Below are 18,474 nucleotides of genomic sequence, written 5' to 3'. Positions count from 1 at the left end.
TTGTTTTAACGGCGCTCCATACTCCGTACCGTCCGTCTCCACTGGCGAACTCCCGTCATGTCTGGGCATAAACAAAAGTAATGACAGCGACCCGGACCAGAGCCATAGCCAAAGCCAGAGCCCGGCCACAGTCCACCAACAGAGTCCAGTCCCACAAAAACAGAGTGGGGAGAAAACAGCACGGTGTCATAACCGACAACTACGACTTCATAAATTCGACTTGCGTATTTATTTATAATAATTTATTTCAATAACAACGCCAGCCATTCGTCTCCATCCCCATCTCCATCCCCATCCCCATCCATCTTTCCCGGGCACGCTCGACTTCGTTTTCTTTGTGACTTCATCGCACATCTCAGATATTTCTGGTATTGGCTGTTCATTGCGGAGCGGAGGGGAAAGTATTCGAATATCAATTTATGCGTTTCGAGAATTTGGGGCCAGGCCAGGCCAGTCAGTCCCACATATTTTTACATTTCGATGGAACGCTCTTATGCTGATGGGTTCTGTTTTTGGGGAAAGTGTTTTTTCATCCGACTCGACAAGGCATTTCCACATGAAGCTGGGGCGCATGAGAAAGCAAAATGAGTCGAGAAATTGATTTTAAAGAGCTCAGTCCCTTGTAAAGCGTGAATCAAAGATTTAAGTTTGCGTTGTGACTGGGGGTTTCACCTAAGTTAAATGCCAGGCAATTCTGATGCTAATTCCTTGAAAAGTATCTAAATATTTCATATTCAATTAGCAAGTTAAACCGATATACAGACTTAGAGACTTACACCGATCATAGTTTGATTAGAAAATCTCTCCAGATCATCATCAGGTATGCAGATTCAGGTTCGTTTTGAAATGTTCCCTCGCTTTACGGCTCCAACTACAGGCACTTCGGTCCACCTTACACTTGTGTAACACGAAATGGAAATTCGCGATGTTGGATTTGAAGAGAGAGACGAGTTGTAGCCCCCATCCACACTGCCTTGTCCCTGCCCCGCCCATCCATTGCCGCGTGTTTTTGTGCAAGTCATTTACAGAATAGAATTCTTGATTAAATTGGAGTACATTTCGTGCAGCTCCCCTGTCCCCATTCCCATTCCCGGTTCCATCAGCCGGGGATGGCGGCTTACGGGCCAAGACTCTGGCGACCATCTTTTCATTTGGCTAGATGGTGGTGAAGGATGTAGGAGGAAGAGGGGGCAGAGGGTGAGTTGTTAAGGTAGGCGGACCCCACCTCTGCGCACTCTGCGCATATAAAATGGAGCCAACGCCAGAGCCGTTTGAAGAATATTTGCTGCATATTCAAGGAACGGAGAGCCTTTCCCTCACCGCCTTACCTTACCACCGCCCCCGCTCCGCAATCCACGTCCCTTCCTCACCTGAGTTTGCTGAAACATGCGAAACTTATTTTGCAAGTTTTATGTCGACGTCGACTCGACGAGAAGCAGCTTTTATTTTTCGTCTTTCTTTTCTCCTTTTACATTTTTGCCTTTTTCCAGTTTTTCACATTTTGCTCTTTGGCTCGAAATTACAAATACACTGAGATAAATCTCTGACAACTGATGTTTTTTTTGTTTAGATTGAGAAATTGAGTTTGAAATTTATTTCCTAGAGAGAAAAGAATCGCAACTCGTTTTATACGTTTAAAAAATGTGTCGAAGAGAATAAATAAAAATATTTGTTGTAGTTTGCTTTCTAGAACAAAGAACACAAATCTAAATAACTGCCAAATTCAATTGTTTAATTACAAATTTCGTTGCATTTTGCGCAGTGTGTCGCATGCATAAAATCGTCGGGAAAAAACTTAGAAGCCCAACGCGATTTAAGCAAGTAAGAAGGATCCAGAGGGCTCCACAGGCACATCCACATCCCCATCCCCATACCCATCCCCATCCACGCCCTTAGCTCGAATTGCATGGCAAGATGCCATCATTTGGCTGGCTGAATCGCTGGCAGACGATGGCGATGGGAACCCAAGCATAAAATAGAATTTCTAACCAGCTACACTCCATGCCCTGGGCTGGGGCTGAAGCAGAGTCAGAGGCATGAGGAGGCTGGCTTAAAGCATTCTCGTTTCATGGATTAAATGAGTTCGAGTCGCAGGCGGAGAACGGGTTTATCGGGTAATGGCGGTGCCGCAGCCTCGCATAACTCAGCCCCGTTATGACGACAGAAACAGACACGACACAAGATATGCACAGGCATGTCTTACAAAAAAAACCAAACACATCGATAATGCGTTAGTTCGAACAGCCATCGAACAGAGGGAACGGATAACGAAACGGGAATGGGAACGGGAACGGGACAGTGCAGTGCAGTGCCGCGCACCAAATACACAGCGGGAATGACCTCGAGTCGCGCGGGAGGAGGCACCGCCGCAGCGGCACAAAGGCCGTTTGTTATGGTCATTAACGCTTTTATTGGCCCAGAACCAGAACCAGAGCCAGAGCCAGAGCCAGAGTCGGGCCAGCAGGAGAATCCTTTGCATCAGAGAGGTCAACGTCGACGTTGACATCGCTCCAGTTATGGATGGGTTTTGGAATGTGTGAGCATGAAATATTAAATTTGAATCCTGTCGGAGTCGAAGGTCACCGGGTAGCAATAAATTTGATCGAACTGCGACTCAAAGTGCTCTCGTTTTCGTCTGAAAACTGTCCCAGGGACATTGCTTTCCCTGCACTCTTTTTTTTACGGCTTATCGCAGTTATGACAAGCCATTATGAAATCCCTGGGAACTCGCTGAGGATCGACAATGAAACTTGAACTCTTTTCTTTGCTATGTCCTTGTCCAGGTTAGTAAGTGTTCCCGTTCCCGTTCCCGTTGCCGCCTTCGACGCAATAAGGTCTCAGTGCGATGAATGCAGAACATGCCCGAACTCTGAACTCATCATCATAAAAACTGGAACGACAACTATACACGCCTCACACCAGGGGAAGGGCTGGCCTGGCGCTGTTCCCGAACCAAATTAGTGCGATTTCAGATGAGGCGGAGACCAGCCAGCATAACCCCATCCATGACTACGTCCCACATTTCTTCCATTCGCAGGGGCCGATAATAGCAATGAAGTAGAAAATCCCGAAAGCTCTGAAGCGCATAATGATGACTGGCTGGGCCAGAGATTGGGATGGAGGAGGTGTAATGGGATGCCATGGGTACGGTCTCCGCATATCGATGCGAGTGAGGATGGGCACGGGCACGGGCCCAAAACAATGCCCAGCGATAGAAATGCCAACGAAACGGAAAACTAATTTCGTCGTTTGTGACTTAAATGGCGATGCCGAAAACAAAGACGCTCTGCAGAGGGACCCCTATACAGTGGGTTGCGAGGGAAAAGGGAAATCCAATTAGCTTAAGACATCATCGTCGCTGGATTGTACAAAAGTTTTGACACAAGATTTCAACGTTTTAGTCGCTGTTAAGTTTATCAGCAACTTTAATCTGTTCAGCAGCATGAACTATGTATGTTCTTATTGCGATTATCATATTATGAAATTCAAAAAGATGCATTTGGGTCGTTGGTTGCCGATTTTTACCACTGTGCAGGGCGCACCAGCGACAGTTTCCCGACCAGCGGCACGTTTGTTGCCGGGATAAACGATTTCCAATAAAAGTACGGCTCCGCTAGTGTTCCGGAAATTCGGTTTTTTGCTCTGGCTCTCGGATGGCAGGCCTAGAAATCCTCTCAGGTCCAGCCATGATGCTATCGCGTTCAATTGTTGATGGCAGCTGGGAGATCGAGTGGAGCTTTAGCTGTAGCTCTGGCTGGAGGTCGAGGTGGCACACGATGGGGCATTAAATTGTATTAAAATGCGCAACGCACACACACACACACGCCTCACGCCCCCTTAGAGTGCTCCCTGGAGGCGGCCAAACCTTGAATGCCCCGACTAAAAGACGGCATTTATTTTTAGTCACTTTTCGTGGCCGCCACCCGTGTGCAGGGACATGCCTGAGGAGCGAATGGGAGTGGGAATGGGGACCGCTGTTGGATTCCTGAGCAAATGGCATTTTATTTATTTTTATTGGCAAATGTCAACGAGGCGTCGATTCTTTTGTTCGAGAGCTCCTCAGAGTGCCAGCCCGTGCTCTGCGATGGCAATGGAAATCAAATTGGAAACTTTTCATTCCACCAAGGGCCTTTCGGTTTAGTTTATTGCCATAAAAAGGGAATAGTTTCGCTAATGTATTTCAGAATTTCAAATTTAAGAATGGAGCCCACTTAAATGTTGATTCTCTTTCCAAGTTGATTTCTTGATTTCCTTTTAAAAAGCAATTGAAATTGGAAGAGTTGAAGAACATCCCATTCTCTGTATAGAAACACTAATTGACATTCTAATTTATAATCGAAAAGTAAACCAAAAAGAGAATATTTTTCAGATATTCCAGCATTTGGAAGTGCAAAAAAGTATTTGGTTTATTTTTATTATATTTATGCTAGAAAATAAACACTTTTTGGGAACAAATGTGTAAATTCTCCAACCTAACCCCTGGAAGTTAATAATTTGCTTTAATAATCTTTTCGATATCAATGTAGAATAAAAGCTTGTATGTAGATTCTCCATAACCGTATTCATATTATTGTTCCTATAATGTTTAACAAAACTAATTATTTCCATTGTATTTCAGCTCACACCCAGACAAAATGCCGTCGGGGCTAAGCAAATGCCAGTCCATGCGAAGCGGGTAGCAAAAATGCGCCATCATGGCACGGCATAAGAAGAAGATAACAAAGAAGAAGAAGCGCGGATGCGAGAGAGAGAGCGAAAGAGAGAGCAGTCGCAGAAGAGAGCAAAAAATTCGGAATGAATGCCTTTGGAATGTGGTGATTCCGATACGCCGACGCTGACGTCGCAGTCGCTGTCGCTGGCATGGCTGCCTATCGACAGCAGTGGCAGCCATCATGGATGAGAGAGAAAACAACGGTCTCGTTCTCGCTGGAGCCACAGCCATAGCAGCCATGCTGTCCGAAACGCTGCCGCTAGCACTCACCTGCGGCGGCGGCTGTTGTGAAGTTCTGTGACGTGACTGAAAAAATGTCGGAGCCAAGAGCCAAGCCCGGGCCGGGCCGAGATCGGAATAGAAATCCGAAACGTGACAGGGAAAAAGGAGAAAGACAATCGTTGTGCGGGCGAGTGCTCCTGTTGCGGCGGCTGTGCCGGCCAACTGCGCCTGCGTCGGGGCCCGGGAATAGGACGGGCACTGGGCCCGGACCTGGACTCGAATCCCAACAAGGACTTTCAGGGGTAAGTACGAGTCAATGAGGGTGGAAAAGTATGGCTTCCCTTTTGTTCCAATTAGCCAGTTCACAAACCATTATGTTCCTGTCCCGGCTAACACGTCTAGTTGGACGACGGAAAACGTTCAACAGAAATTGAATCCAATACAAAGTACAATTTGTTTTCTTACTTATTAACAATACTTTTTGGATAAAATTGTACGAATGACAACATCCAATGTGCACTTCGTTTAAAAAATTTTCCCACGAATTCCCATTGAAATTTAAAGAATAAGAATATTCCAAACAAACGTTTCTGGCTGGGCGCTCTTGCTCACCAATACATTCAAACAAATTCCGCTTCTCTTTCACTTTTGCCAGTGTGTGCGTGCGCACTCTCTTAGCTGTTTGCATGTGTTGGTGGCTACTCTTAGGTGACTCTCTTAAGGTGTGCTCTTTGGAGACTCTCTTTACCGTCGACTCTCTTAGGCCTGCTCTCCTGCACCTGCTTTGGTGCTCTTTGTTGTGAGAGTGTTGTTTTGGCGCTTCATTGTTTTTGTTTGCCTTCGCTCTCTCTCTCTCTCTCTGCCCTGCGTCCCCCATCCCATTCACTCTTCGCTTTCTGCTCTTTGCTGCTCCCGCTCTGACTGATGCCATTTGCTTATTGGACGCCGATGCATTTCCTCGAGCCATCACACCCCACCCCATCACCAACATCGACATCCCATGGCGCAGCTTGAAATCTTGTTAGAATTTAATGGAATCTCAAAAGTCCTGCGCAAGTTTCGGGCTTTGGGGAAATGCAATTTCCTTTTTTACGATTTTCCTCAGCCAAAGCATCTTTACCCCTTTTTTGGTTTGCATTCCCAACTTCTTGGCTTCGCAGTTTTGCTCCTCGGCCACCACGGAGGGGTGGAAGAAGTGGAGTGGAGTAGAGCGGAAAGGAGTGGAGTATTGCATCAGTGAAAGATATAATAAGTTTTCGCTCACTTGGCAACAAAGTCGGCTGCCGATGCAGATGCAATGTGGGTAGCGTAGCACTTGCTTCTACTTCTGCCGCTGCTGATAACAATGATTGGTGCTATCGCGCCGCCGTTTACACAACAACAATGTCGAGCAGCCCCCAGCTTCTCAGAGAGAGGCGAAACTCTCTGATGGAGGGAGGTAAAGACGATGCTGATCAGGAAAATGTACTTTGTGTGCATGAATGTATGTAATTATGTACATACATACATACTCTTTGAGTTCGGAGTATTATGGTCCAATTGGATAGTTGGATTGGTTCGCGTATCCGCTAAGGGCTCAGAAATTAGTCGGAAAGTAATCGGAATCCACACCGCACATTTATAAGGAAGTACAATAAGGTAGCACCACAGCCAGCAACAACCGAACAATAACTTGTTACAGCCTCACGACTTCACCCATACATCAGTTGAGATGCCCCCTATCCTATATCTTCTCACTGCGAGTAGGAATCCGTTTGTGTATGGTAGCCTCACATGCGAAAGTGTGTGTGGAAATGTTGAAATTTATCGCTTTGTTTTGTTTGTTATCGAAGCGCAGTCGAACGCAAACATTAGTTTTCGCTTTGTTTACTCAAAGGTCAAATTTATTCATGACGTTCACAGCCAGTTTCAGGCTTACAAAATTTATTTGTGTTAACCAAATTAATTCACTGATTTGAACGTTTGTTACATTTTAAAGGATTATGAATCGTTGATATTAATGGAGCGTTTAATTTCCGTATCTATTTTATTTTGTTTTAAATTATAATATAGCTGCTTATATGTTTTCTTATACTATGTGCCTGGCCGTACATATTAAAATGTATATTTTAAAAGGCTGATTATTATTTGCATTTAAAACGAATAATGCAAAACTCTTGCATGTGGAGATGGAAGCGGCGGAAAGAGTTCTGCCTGAAATCAATCTGTAAACGGGTGGAAAGTATGCCCGGCAGAAGAGACATAAATCAGATGATGGCTAAAGAGGCAAGACACAGGAGAGTGAAGATGAAGCCACTTGCTGAGATTCCTTAATCCCGTATTGGCAGCTCGCGAATGGGAGGGTGGCGGGGCCATTCTCGCAGCGGACGTCATAATCGTTCCAGTGACAAGGCATAAAATTTGAGTTTTACGATTTAACTGGGCCATAAAGCAACCAATTAGTGTCAGTGGCAGAGGCTTCCCCAGTGCCTGGGGGCGGGCGGGGGCAGTGCGTGCAGATTGAATACTCGCCCACGGTTATGAGTGTGAAATTCGTTTAATTGCTTTATGATAATTCTGACAGCTCATTAAAAAAGTCGACGAAATACAAGAAGCTTAACTGTATGTTTCTCTCTTTTTTGGCCTTGCTCCTGCTACTGAATGGGCTGAGGTGTATATTGGTGCTGGGATTGCGTTTTCCGTTCAAGTGACTTTTTAAGGAGCTGCCTAATATACGACTTCCCTCGCAGCACGCACAACCAGATTCAGAAGCAGGCTCTGTCCCTGCCCCTAGCCCTGTGTAGGAGTAATAAAAGTGACGACAGTTTCATTTTATTTTTTATGACAAAGCGTCGTCTGCGGTCTCTACCTCGTTGCCCCGCGCAGTAGCAGGAGCTGTAGCTCAGGTGTGTCCACAGCTCCGTATATGTATGTATGTTCTCCCCACTCTCGCTGGGCAGGTGGATAATTTTTATTGCCGTAAATCACAATGTCAATTGTTTCTGTAATGGCCGTGCCATCCATGGCACAAAAATGGAGACATTGAGTGGGCTCCAACGTCATTTAGATAGATATGCGTACGTACGAGTATCTCAATTGAGCGAACAACAGAATTAAGCAAAACAAATGCCAGACAGAAAGCAGACAATGAAATAAATCGGCTCGAATAGTCGTAAAAAGATTAGAATTGGGGGAAAGGTTACAAAATGTAGGGACGGACTGCTCTGATTGCATTTCTTATCGCAATTAACCGGAGCGTATGCAAAATGCATTTGCCGCACACCAGATCCAATTGCAATTTCAATTGCCACCTCTCCAGGTCGAATCGCAGCTTCTCTTATCAGCCATCAGCAGGCATTGGCATTGATTGATCAAGCCTGGTCGAACGCGGCTTGGCCAATCGATTGGCTCAGAGACCAGCACCGACGAGAGCAGCTAGCTCCAAGCTGCTGGGTGCAATGTTTATTTGAAAGTCAGTCTTCGTCGGGAGTGTGTGGGCCCGCTCTTTGGGTAAATAAAATGTGCCAGAAATTCCAACCCCAACGGGAGCCCAGCATGGAGAACAGAGAAGAGCAGAGCAGCGTTCGGTGGTGAGGTAAGTAAACAAAAACTAAAATGAAGAATGTCCGCTGATTGACATTATCCGGTGCACACGGCGCACATGCCACGCCGATAATGGCACCCATATCCACACGGTGTGGATTCCCATTTAGGATTTCCGCTGTGGCCATAGTTCCTTGGAGCTGGTATCTGGTATCTGGTGGGCATGGGGAAAGTTAAGCAGGCTGTTAAGCAATAAACAAGGCATCCTCGGGAATGTCAAAATGTTTTTGATGGATTGCCAGCAACGGGGCTCCGTTGTCATTTGCAGCTAAAAAGAGAGAATGAAACGGAAAATTATTTAATTTACTTAAAAGCTTCTGCAGCGGGTTCCCCATTTTCCCCATTTTTCGCTATTTTCCGTTGCATTCCGGTCTTTTAGCTCTAGTCTCTTATTTTTTTTTTTGACAAAATAAAATATTTAAGCGCAGAGGCAAAACAAAAACAAAATCGAAGCAGAGCAGTCCGCTGTCTCTGTGTGTGTGTGTATATGTACGTGTGCGTGTGCGTGTGCGTGTGCTTGTATATCTGTATCTGGAAAATGTCTAAAAGCATTTCTACTTTAGTTCTCGTTTCTGTTTTTGGCACTCTGCCTGCAGCTCATTTTTGTTGTTTTCCCCATTTTATATTCTTTGATTCCGTCTAGTTTTCCATTTCATTCCATTCCTCCGCATTGCCCACAGTAGCAGAAACAACAACAACTATAATAACAACAACAACAAGGCACAACTACAGCTACGTATCATCATCATCATCAGCACGGTCGCCCATTGTGATTTTCTTGTATTGTTTTTCTTGCCAATTTTCGTTTCATTTTCCTTCCACTACACTAGCAAAAAACTCAAAAAGAACGTAATAATAAATTTAATATCAGTTAGTTCCTATATTAAAATGTCAGCTAATATTTTCCCGCTTCAATTAAACATTTATTTGTTTTCATTTTGCAAATCAACATATTTTTCTTGCAGTGTAGCCACACCTTCTCATTCATTCTCGCCTCGTACTGGCACTCGTCTCTTTCGCATTTTCGTTTCGCATCATAATTTTTTGTTCGACGACGGCGACGACAAAGGAATACCATTGAAAATCACGTTCCTCCGGATGGATCCACTTGGGTACGCAACCCAGAGAAGAACTGCAAACATTTCTTTGGCTGCTTCTCCCTGTCCCGTACTCAGCCGGCCGAAACGCCCACATAGTTCGTGTTCCGTATTTAGTGCGGCCCCTCTGGGTAGGTCTCCAAGGCTCCATTTCCCTCGGGCACTTTTCAAATGTGCCGTAAGCAAAGCACGCGCCGACGAGCCAAAAGAAAGAGCAGCAGGAGCAGAAGCAGAAGCTGGAATGGAAAGTCACATCCAAGTTTGAAAAAACGTGTTCCTCCTGGCTTTTTTTCGGGCTCATCGGTTTCTTTTATTGACCATCGAGTTAATGTAGCAGCTAACGCTGATCTGGCAGAGGTAAATCGCTTCGAAAAGGATGCTTTGCCCATTCGCTTGCGAGAGACCAGCAAACAAATCAATCCCAATATGACTTTCAGCATTTAAAAATGCGCAGACACTCCGGAGTATGTGTACACTGCGCTGCACAGTTTTATTTGTCTCGAAGAGTCGAAGTTTGTATGCACTGAAACGAGTAATAAATACAGTAAATACGCTCTCTCTGGCTTCATTTTCTGATTGCGCTGAAGCTGGAAGTATATTCAGATCTGATTCCCGCCATCAGTTAAATGTCTTAGTTATAGTGTGACAAATTGGTGGCAGGCGTGCCAGGTGGAATGAGTTGAAAGAGCACACAAATTGGAACCACTCAGACGATAAGGAACTATATTGAATTATTTAATTTAAAAACAGGTTCCACTATCTCCACATTGGGGCCAACGCAAAGCCACTGATTCTGTTTTGCTTTGAAATGTAAAATAATCTAGACGGGACTTAGTTGGAGAGCGAAAGTTAAACCATGGGGAAATTATGTCTGATATAGTTGCCAGGATGGCAGAATGCAGAAAGGAGCTGGAGATAAAGATGGATGGCCCGAGCTCAGGGTTCAATTTGTCTGAGCGCCTGCTTATCTAGCATAAAACCTAGTGAGGCAGCAACGGGAGAATGCCAAGCGCTGCACTGCAGTAACCCGGCCCCTCACCTTCCTGTGCATCATGGCTGCCATAAGCCGATGATGATGAGCCGACTGGGTCGCCTCGATATGGCCACCGCGTTGCATTCATTCCCTCGCCAGCAGCTATAGCAGCCGCCACGCACTTACACAACCTCTGGAGCGCACCCATACAGCCACACAGCTGCCACATGTGCGATGGGCTGTTGCCTATCTTTCGCCATATGGCTCGGCATCCACTGAGAACTTTTAAAGTGGCGTCATGTACGAGAAATTCCATCAGCGGAAAAGCGGGACGTTTCCCGGGGCCGTCGCAATGCGAAAACTGGCACATGCGCAGTGCCAATGTCGGACCGACTAGGGAGCAGGGCGGCAGGCGGCAGGCGTACTTGGCTGGCGGTGGTTGGAATGTGGACGTGCAGCAGCAGCAGTAGGGGACGGGGCACCGGCCACACGCGATGCATGATAAAAGCTAAATTTAAACCTCACCTGAACTGCCACAAAATGCTGTATTCCAACTGTATCTCGAAGCTTCAATTGCGCCGATCTGGCTTCCATTTTATGGTCTTCTTGGTGATATTATCCGACGAAGCTTTGCGGAAGAGCACGATCTGATTCCGACTTCCAGTAGCGATTTGAGCGGTTGAATATGCTTCGCAAGGGAGATTCCATTTATGTAATGACAAGATGACATTAGAATTGTGAGCAGAATCATTTAATTTCTATAAGTTTTAAGTGCCCAACAATTTTGTTTGCTTCGGGAAAGAAAGTCACTCGTTTTTTGCAGCAATAAGGCGAATAAAATATTTAAAATTATTAACCAAAACTCGTTTTATCCTGCCATTGATAGGGAATTTATTCGCCAAAGCCAAGCCGCTTACCGTAAATTACAATTTATGCCCAGCGGCAAGCCAAGTCCCCCTCCAGCCACTGCTCCTTCTTCCTTCCTTCCATTCTCCATGTTTGGTGTGGAAAAAACTCGTTCCGCGAGCAGCCGCAGCAACCCCGAGCAGGGCCCGAAACGGAGGCTCCATTTCAATTGGAATTAAGTAATCATAACTAATAACTGTTCGACGTCCACTGCATTTGCATGTGTTATTTTTGGGTTCGTTGATCCATGGGAATGGCGGCCATGTGCCGCCGCCATCGAGAGTGCTCCGGTCTCGCTTTTTGCATTTGGTTTCCATAACTTTAACGACTCTCCATCTCCGCACTAGCTCTCTGGTCGATTGGACATCGTACTCGAATATGGTCAACTGGGGAACTATTAGCCGATGGGCGTACGAAGTGCATCTCCCATGTCTCGCAGAGCAGCGCAATCAATTGTCATAGCAGAGCAGCTGAAGCAGATTGCTTTACGAGGGCAAATATTTGTGCTGCCTGTCGGCATGTGGCAGTGGCAACCCGTTCGAAAAAATGAATACATATAGAAAATTGCAATTTATATGGCTGCCATAAACAGGGGCTGCGTCGCTTTCACTTTTCCCGGAACATTTGAGACGCTTCATTTTTTTGACCAAACTCTCTGTGTTTTTTTCTGGTAATTGCATTCAGAGCGTAGCAGACGCAGGTCACAGCAGACAGACAACAGACAATCCCGCTGCCGAACCCTTTCTGGCACAGTCGGAGATCACCGCCGTCGTTCCATTTCCGCAGCGGGTGAAGACGCGAACACTGCGAAACTGCAGATCGTGCGATCTAGGACTGAGACTGAGAACTAATAAAAACCATATTTTCCTTGAAACGGGAAAATGCAGCAGCATTTGAAATAGTTTTCACTCATACCAAGATTGCTGCTGAAAGGGTTTCTCCTCACAGAAGTTTTTATTTTGCATAAATATGTTTGGACCTCTGGAAACCAAGTATTGATGTGCACAGAAACATGTTCGAACATCAAAACGCAAGACATGGAATAAGTTTCTATCGATTAAGTTTCTTCGATGTATCCAGAGCATTTCAAGTGACACCTCCGTCTCGTTGGGGCATTTAAAGTTATTCCTTTGGAGTTTGCGCTGGAGCTTCTTCGTAAGCGACTGCTGCGTCGTGACCCTCGTTATGATACCATCGAGCATACATAAATAAATCGGAACACGAGTAAATACTTACAACAAATCAACACGGAGAGTGTGGAGGGAAGACATGGGGAATCGTTTTAGTTTTCCATTTGCCCCGCACGGCTCCAGTCGTCGGAAAATGGAAAATATTAATGAGAAAAAGTTCCTCCTCGGGAGTAGACCTTTTATGGGATTTCTATACGGACAGCCAGACAGACTCGCTAGTTAGCCTCCACTTTGGTGCGGACATGTTTGTCATTTACAAGTTGCGCTGCCAATTACTCTGAGGACCACGAAGCACTCCAAAGAGATGGCAGACGCTCTGCCACGGGCCCAGTGCCATGGATCTGGCTGCTCATTATGAAAATGAAAGCAGTTTGTTTTGGCAGACGGACAGAGAACGGTAGCCGGAGAGGAGAAGTACATATATCTTTGTACTTGAGTAGAATTTATGCACACAAGCATATTCCATTGGGGAATTCGAATCGAGGTCGGGCGAGCTCTTTCTGTCTGCCTGTTTGTCCATCAAACAAGGAAACTAAAAAGTTTTGCAAAAAGCATCACATGAGACTGGCAAGAAAAAAGAAATGATGAGGCCCTCGATGGGATGCTGCTCGGCTGTGGCAGGGAAAACAAATAGACAAACAAGCAGCAACCACTCGACGGTACTACAGTGGGCGGGAAAATGGCGAACGGGTGGAGCAGTAGCAGTAGCAGTAGCAGGAGCAGGGGATGGTGCAAAGGGACACACGACCTCTACATATGAGCATAAAAACGGGCTCGAGCTGGGACTGGGACACTGGCGGGGACTGTATGTGAATGAAGCATCGATGTTGGGATAATCGAATGAGCGACGGGTAATGGGGCGCATGGAAGAGACCCACAACTGGACCCCATGGAATATGAATGCATCTCGAGCATCTTTCCGTTCCTTCATATATCAATGGACATGTGTGGACGTGGAGGCCTCTGTGGGAATACTCCCACAAGTAACTCGTGGTGCGTGAGCGGGGCCACCGACCCACTCCCCTGGAAACAACTATGAATTTATTGTATTTCTGCTTTCTGCAAACACGAAAGCGCACTTTTCGAGGTAATGGGTTGGGTGTTTTGGAGCTGGGCGATGGGCGATGGGCGCTGGACCGAAATGAATTGAAATAAAATGATAAGCGTGAAATAATAATGAGGAGCGTGATCCGGCATAAATCGGCCAGCTCACATGATACTCTCTGCAACGACCAATGAACACAAGGACAGCGTGCTTTGGGCTTTGTAATCCATGTAATCGGCTGTGAAAAGTGTTTTGCATATGAGGATGCTTACATAGCCCGGCAAATGGGTCTCTCATAGCCCATAGCCACATCCCCTTCTGACAGACTAAACTTGAAAAAAAAGGACAACAAAATAAAATATTTACTCATATTTCCAAGTACCTAATTAAACAATATTTATTTGTTTTCCATCTCATTTCAGTTTGATTCCGTTTCGGCCCCTGGGGAGAGGATGTCGCCAGGCTGCAGCTGTTCCAGGTGAGTCTCCATCCAAATTGTATCTCATATATTTGGATATGAATGCTGCATGCCAAATAAAAGTAATAATAATGGGGATGCCCATAAGACTCCATATGGCAACCAATTGAATCGAGCCGCAGGTGCAACTGTGGAGAGGGAGGAGTCGCGGCTTTTGTTGTGCCAGAAGAACCCTGAAACTGTTTCGATTTTTTATTTGCAAACATGATTTTTGCTAAATTACTTTCCTAAACGACGCGCAGGGCACACATGTGTGTGTGTGGGTGTGTGTGCGGCATATGAAGTAGTTGAGACCCAATGTTGTACCTTTTGCCATTTATTTGCACCACAGCTTCCCGAGCCAAGGAAAAAAGGCAAAAGTTGATCAAATAAATGGCGAAATTTCCATATTCCAGCGATAAGAACGAGAACGTGTAGCTCAAAGATTTCCATCAAATCGAATCGGAACGGGTCGGGACGGAACAGAACGGGACGGGAAAGGGCAGAGAAATCGCCTGCTCGGACGACCGAGTAACAAGTTGTGCGAATCTCTATCTAAGGGTGGTGGGAGGTCCTTCGCTGGAACGGGGTTGCTGCGAGGCAGGTACAACCCCCGTCGCTTAGCTAAGTAAATGGGTTGGCTGGCGAACGTGACTCGCCCTGCCACGATAATGTAGAGCACATGACTCCTTTGCTCCTTCGCCAGATCTACTACTGCACCATGGAGCATTAAATTAACTATTTAAAAAGACAAATTCCAGAATAGCGATGGATTATTTTGGTTAAAAATTTACTTTTTGAACAGTGAACTCATTTGATGGCGGATTCGATCGATGTTTAAGGTGTTTTTAATAAATAAATAGGACATTTCCAGGAACAGATGATAGTTTGCTCTTGTAATCCTAGAGAAGTACATGCAAATATGCATCCGATTCAACACTCCGCGTCCCACTGTGCGTTGACATTGTGGAGAAAACCTTGCGAGGAAGCTGGACAAAGCCAGTCACGAATCCAAACTAATGAGGAATACACGTAATTACATGTGGTTACACAATATCAGAAACAATGCCCCTGCCTCGGGAATCAATGCCCAGAGACAACCCCAGAAATTTAATAAACACGCAAGTGCACGGAAGTGAATTATCCCGTCAGTGAATGATGTACATAAGTCGTCTCCGCCTCCACCTTCCCTCCACTAAGACTTCTGTCTGTCTGGCGCTGCCTTTAGCTTCTTTGCCTTTGGCTTTGGCTTTCCCCCTCTTGGTTTTGGGGCTGATGTCTTAGACGGCACATAAATACCTCGTTTATTTGCCTGACTTTTGCCCGTGTGCGGCGCGTGTTCTCGTTTCATTAAGCGCTCTCCACACTCGCTTCAATTGGATGCTTTATTTGCGGCTTCAATTTGCCAGCCTTTTTGTGCCTTTTAATTAAATGTTTTCCCCCTCTTCATCGAAGCCGAAACCCAATTAAATAGTCCGCAGATCATTAAGCAGGGCTGAGTTCTGATCAGTTAAGGAAAAGGTATTGCGCGAATATAGTTGAACTGCTTTCGAAGCAGGTGGAATTTCCAGTTTAATCGCACAATGAACTGTGCAAAACTATCGTAAAGTGAATTAATTCGACTAAAGGTAACTATAAGTGTTGTGTACGTTTCTAGCAATTGTCTTGTATGCCTGTTTATGACTTGGAACTTTGTTCTAGTATTTAATCTACATTGCCTCGAATTCAAACTAAATTTGTTTTGAAACAAATTTATTTTGAAGGTTTTAGGATCTATCCATGGGCATGAGGCTCTCTCTGCTCGGCATGTCTGAGCAGCTGTAAATAAGTAATGAAATTACGTCTGTACCAGGCGAGTTCATGTAAGTGGCTGGATGCCAATGCCGGGCAGGTGGCGCTGAAGGGTAAACGCTGGGGCAGACGTGGGGAAGTTCATTTGAAATTTTAATCAGCGCTGCTTGGTGCAAAGTTGAATTAATTTAACTAATTTCTTAGATACATTTGCATGGAAGCTGCACTCAATCGTGGCCGTTACCGCTTCGAGTTGCTTGATTACATTAAGGATGCGCAATTAGAAGAGCCCCGCAGCCTGCTATGGAGAGACAGTGCTTGGGATGGGCAGGGTGGCCAGAACTCAATTTCATTAAGTGCCAGAAGGTGCTGCCCATTTCGAGCCTTCCCCACTTTGACTTACCAGCCAGCGAGGATTAGCAAAAGAGTTCGCTCTCAAGTGGATTATGAACCAAGTTTCGGGGGGGCAGGGACTGAGGGAAAACATGAAAAATGGGCTAATATTCCACAGCCCTGCACTGCAAGAAATTTGTCTTAGTATTCGAGGGAGAATTCTGGCCCATTCCCATTCCCGTTTGATTTATTTGCGTCAGAATGCTGACGGCCACGGCTAATGAAACGTGTGGAGAAGCACGGCAACAGCCGCGCCAACAGTGGAGCAATATCAACAAAAACAAAAACAAAAAAATCAAAAACAGAATCAGTTCAGCCGCCGCGAGTCGTGGACAGACATAAACAGCTGCGCCCCAAAACGGGTGCGAGTTGAATGGAGGGGTGGGCGCTGCATATTTCGATATTTCTGGCCTGCCACTGCCACTGCCATCGAAAAGGCACCGTTATGGTAACCGTAATGGCTTCGCACCTCTGCGTGAATGTGTACATATGTGCGAGAATTTACGAATGGGTGCCGCAATCGCAGTCCAGCCTCAGCCTCAGATGGAATTTCACGTGGCAGCAACAATGAGCTGAACAACCACTGCAAGTGAACGATGATAGCCTGTCCCGCTCTCTCCCCCAGGAGACGCGCACACATTGCGTCCTTGTCGCGCACACGCCACACACACACATACACAGGTAGCGGGCTCTTGGGCTGTTGGCGGCCATTGAAACTGGCAGCCATTCCCCCCGCTCCAGGCAACCAGCCAACTATGCCACGACCAACTCGAACTCGACTGCGCAAGCAGCGCCCCGTCCCTCACACCACAGAGACAGAGAGTTTGACTTGAGCCTGAATCGAGGCAGGCCAGGCAAAAATCTGTTCAGTTATACTGCTAGAATTGTTGTTGGCATTAAATGTTTTGGATATTGAAGGCTGAGGAGAGAAGAGGAGAGGAGACCAGTCCGTACGCATTTTTTTCGAACCTGCCTCTGTAGGGCACCGGCAGATAAACATGAAACAAAACAGAGATTTGAGAGATACCGGGTAATCGGGGGTGGCCATTGGGGATATTCACTTAAGAGTCTCTGAATGCCCAACTTTGTTGGCAAGTTATCAAGTAGTAAATATTATTATTTATTAGTCTAAAATATGTTAGCGACGAAACGGACACAGCTTGACGCTTATCCATGACAAATGGAATTAAATGGATCACGAAAACAGTATACCTTTTGTACTCTCCGAGAACGGGGTATAAGAAACTCAAATTGTTTGTGTTTCAGTGCTGCATACAGTTGTTACTGTGTGGGGGGAGTGTGGAAGTGTGGAAGTCTGGTGTCGGCCTGACTCATAGAGCCCAGCACACTCGGTGTACTATTTGTGGGTGTCTGAGTGGTGGAATACATTTACTTACATTTTTTAATGCACCCAATAAAGAAAACAAAGCACAAACAAGTTCCATCTTTTTATATTTTTATTTTTAAACTCTGGTTTATTTATTTTAAAGTGGCCACAACGTAAAATGGCATGGAATTTCGTGAATGAAAAATATGTTTACTATCTATCTACTACCATATCTCGTATGACGTTGGGATTGTATGTATTTGGGAAACATATTGTGATTTTCTGATATGAATATTCCTTTAATCAACGCAAAGTGAGCTGTTCCCAAGACAACCCCAACCGCTGCCAAGAGCGCCATGAACTATGATTGATGATTGATGACCCTTGTTGCAGCGGCAATTAACTTGCGGTGCTGCATCGTAATGTCTGCGAATCTTGAGGCGAGGGGAGATTAAGATTAGAGTAGAGCAGGGCGCACAATGAGTGGCAGGCAGTCGTGCATTGAACCCAGTCTTCTGTGGCTTATTATTCGCCACGACTCTAAGCATAATCCCAACCGAGGTGGAATATAAATGGCCGCATTTCGGAGCAATCCAACTTTTGTCCTGGTTATATGACCGAGAGCGGGAGTAGCAGTGAGAGGTCCCGTCGGCATTGAGGGATGAGCAAAGTTTTTAAAAAATTTATATTATTTCTGAGTAGTTGCGGGCACCAACTATGAACTATGAACTTTTCGTCACCCAACCCCATCCCCGAGCCCACTCTGTGAGCAGCTCGAAA

General features: G+C 45.7%; 1 protein-coding gene across 3 annotated transcripts in view; it reads left to right on the top strand.

Annotated features, from left to right (window-relative positions):
• Positions 1–18,474, top strand: part of LOC117585178 — a 96,275-nt gene that overhangs the window by 19,708 nt on the left and 58,093 nt on the right. For 2 of the 3 annotated variants that reach the window (XR_004573904.1, XM_034274521.1), the window contains exons 2-3: positions 4,619–5,235; positions 14,149–14,204. Coding sequence is in view for 1 of the 3 variants with exons in the window: in XM_034274521.1 (XP_034130412.1) it covers positions 5,026–5,235; positions 14,149–14,204 (266 nt within the window). In the remaining 2 variants the exon portion in view is untranslated. Of the gene's footprint in view, positions 1–4,618; positions 5,236–8,288; positions 8,508–14,148; positions 14,205–18,474 lie in introns of those variants that run through there. The other variant, XR_004573905.1, reaches the window with a different exon arrangement.

This window comes from Drosophila guanche, unplaced genomic scaffold (assembly GCF_900245975.1).
Source record: "Drosophila guanche unplaced genomic scaffold, DGUA_6, whole genome shotgun sequence".
NCBI lineage: Eukaryota > Metazoa > Arthropoda > Insecta > Diptera > Drosophilidae > Drosophila > Drosophila guanche.
The sequence above is the reverse complement of the archived record's forward strand: the minus strand, read 5'-3'. Positions and strand labels throughout refer to the sequence as shown.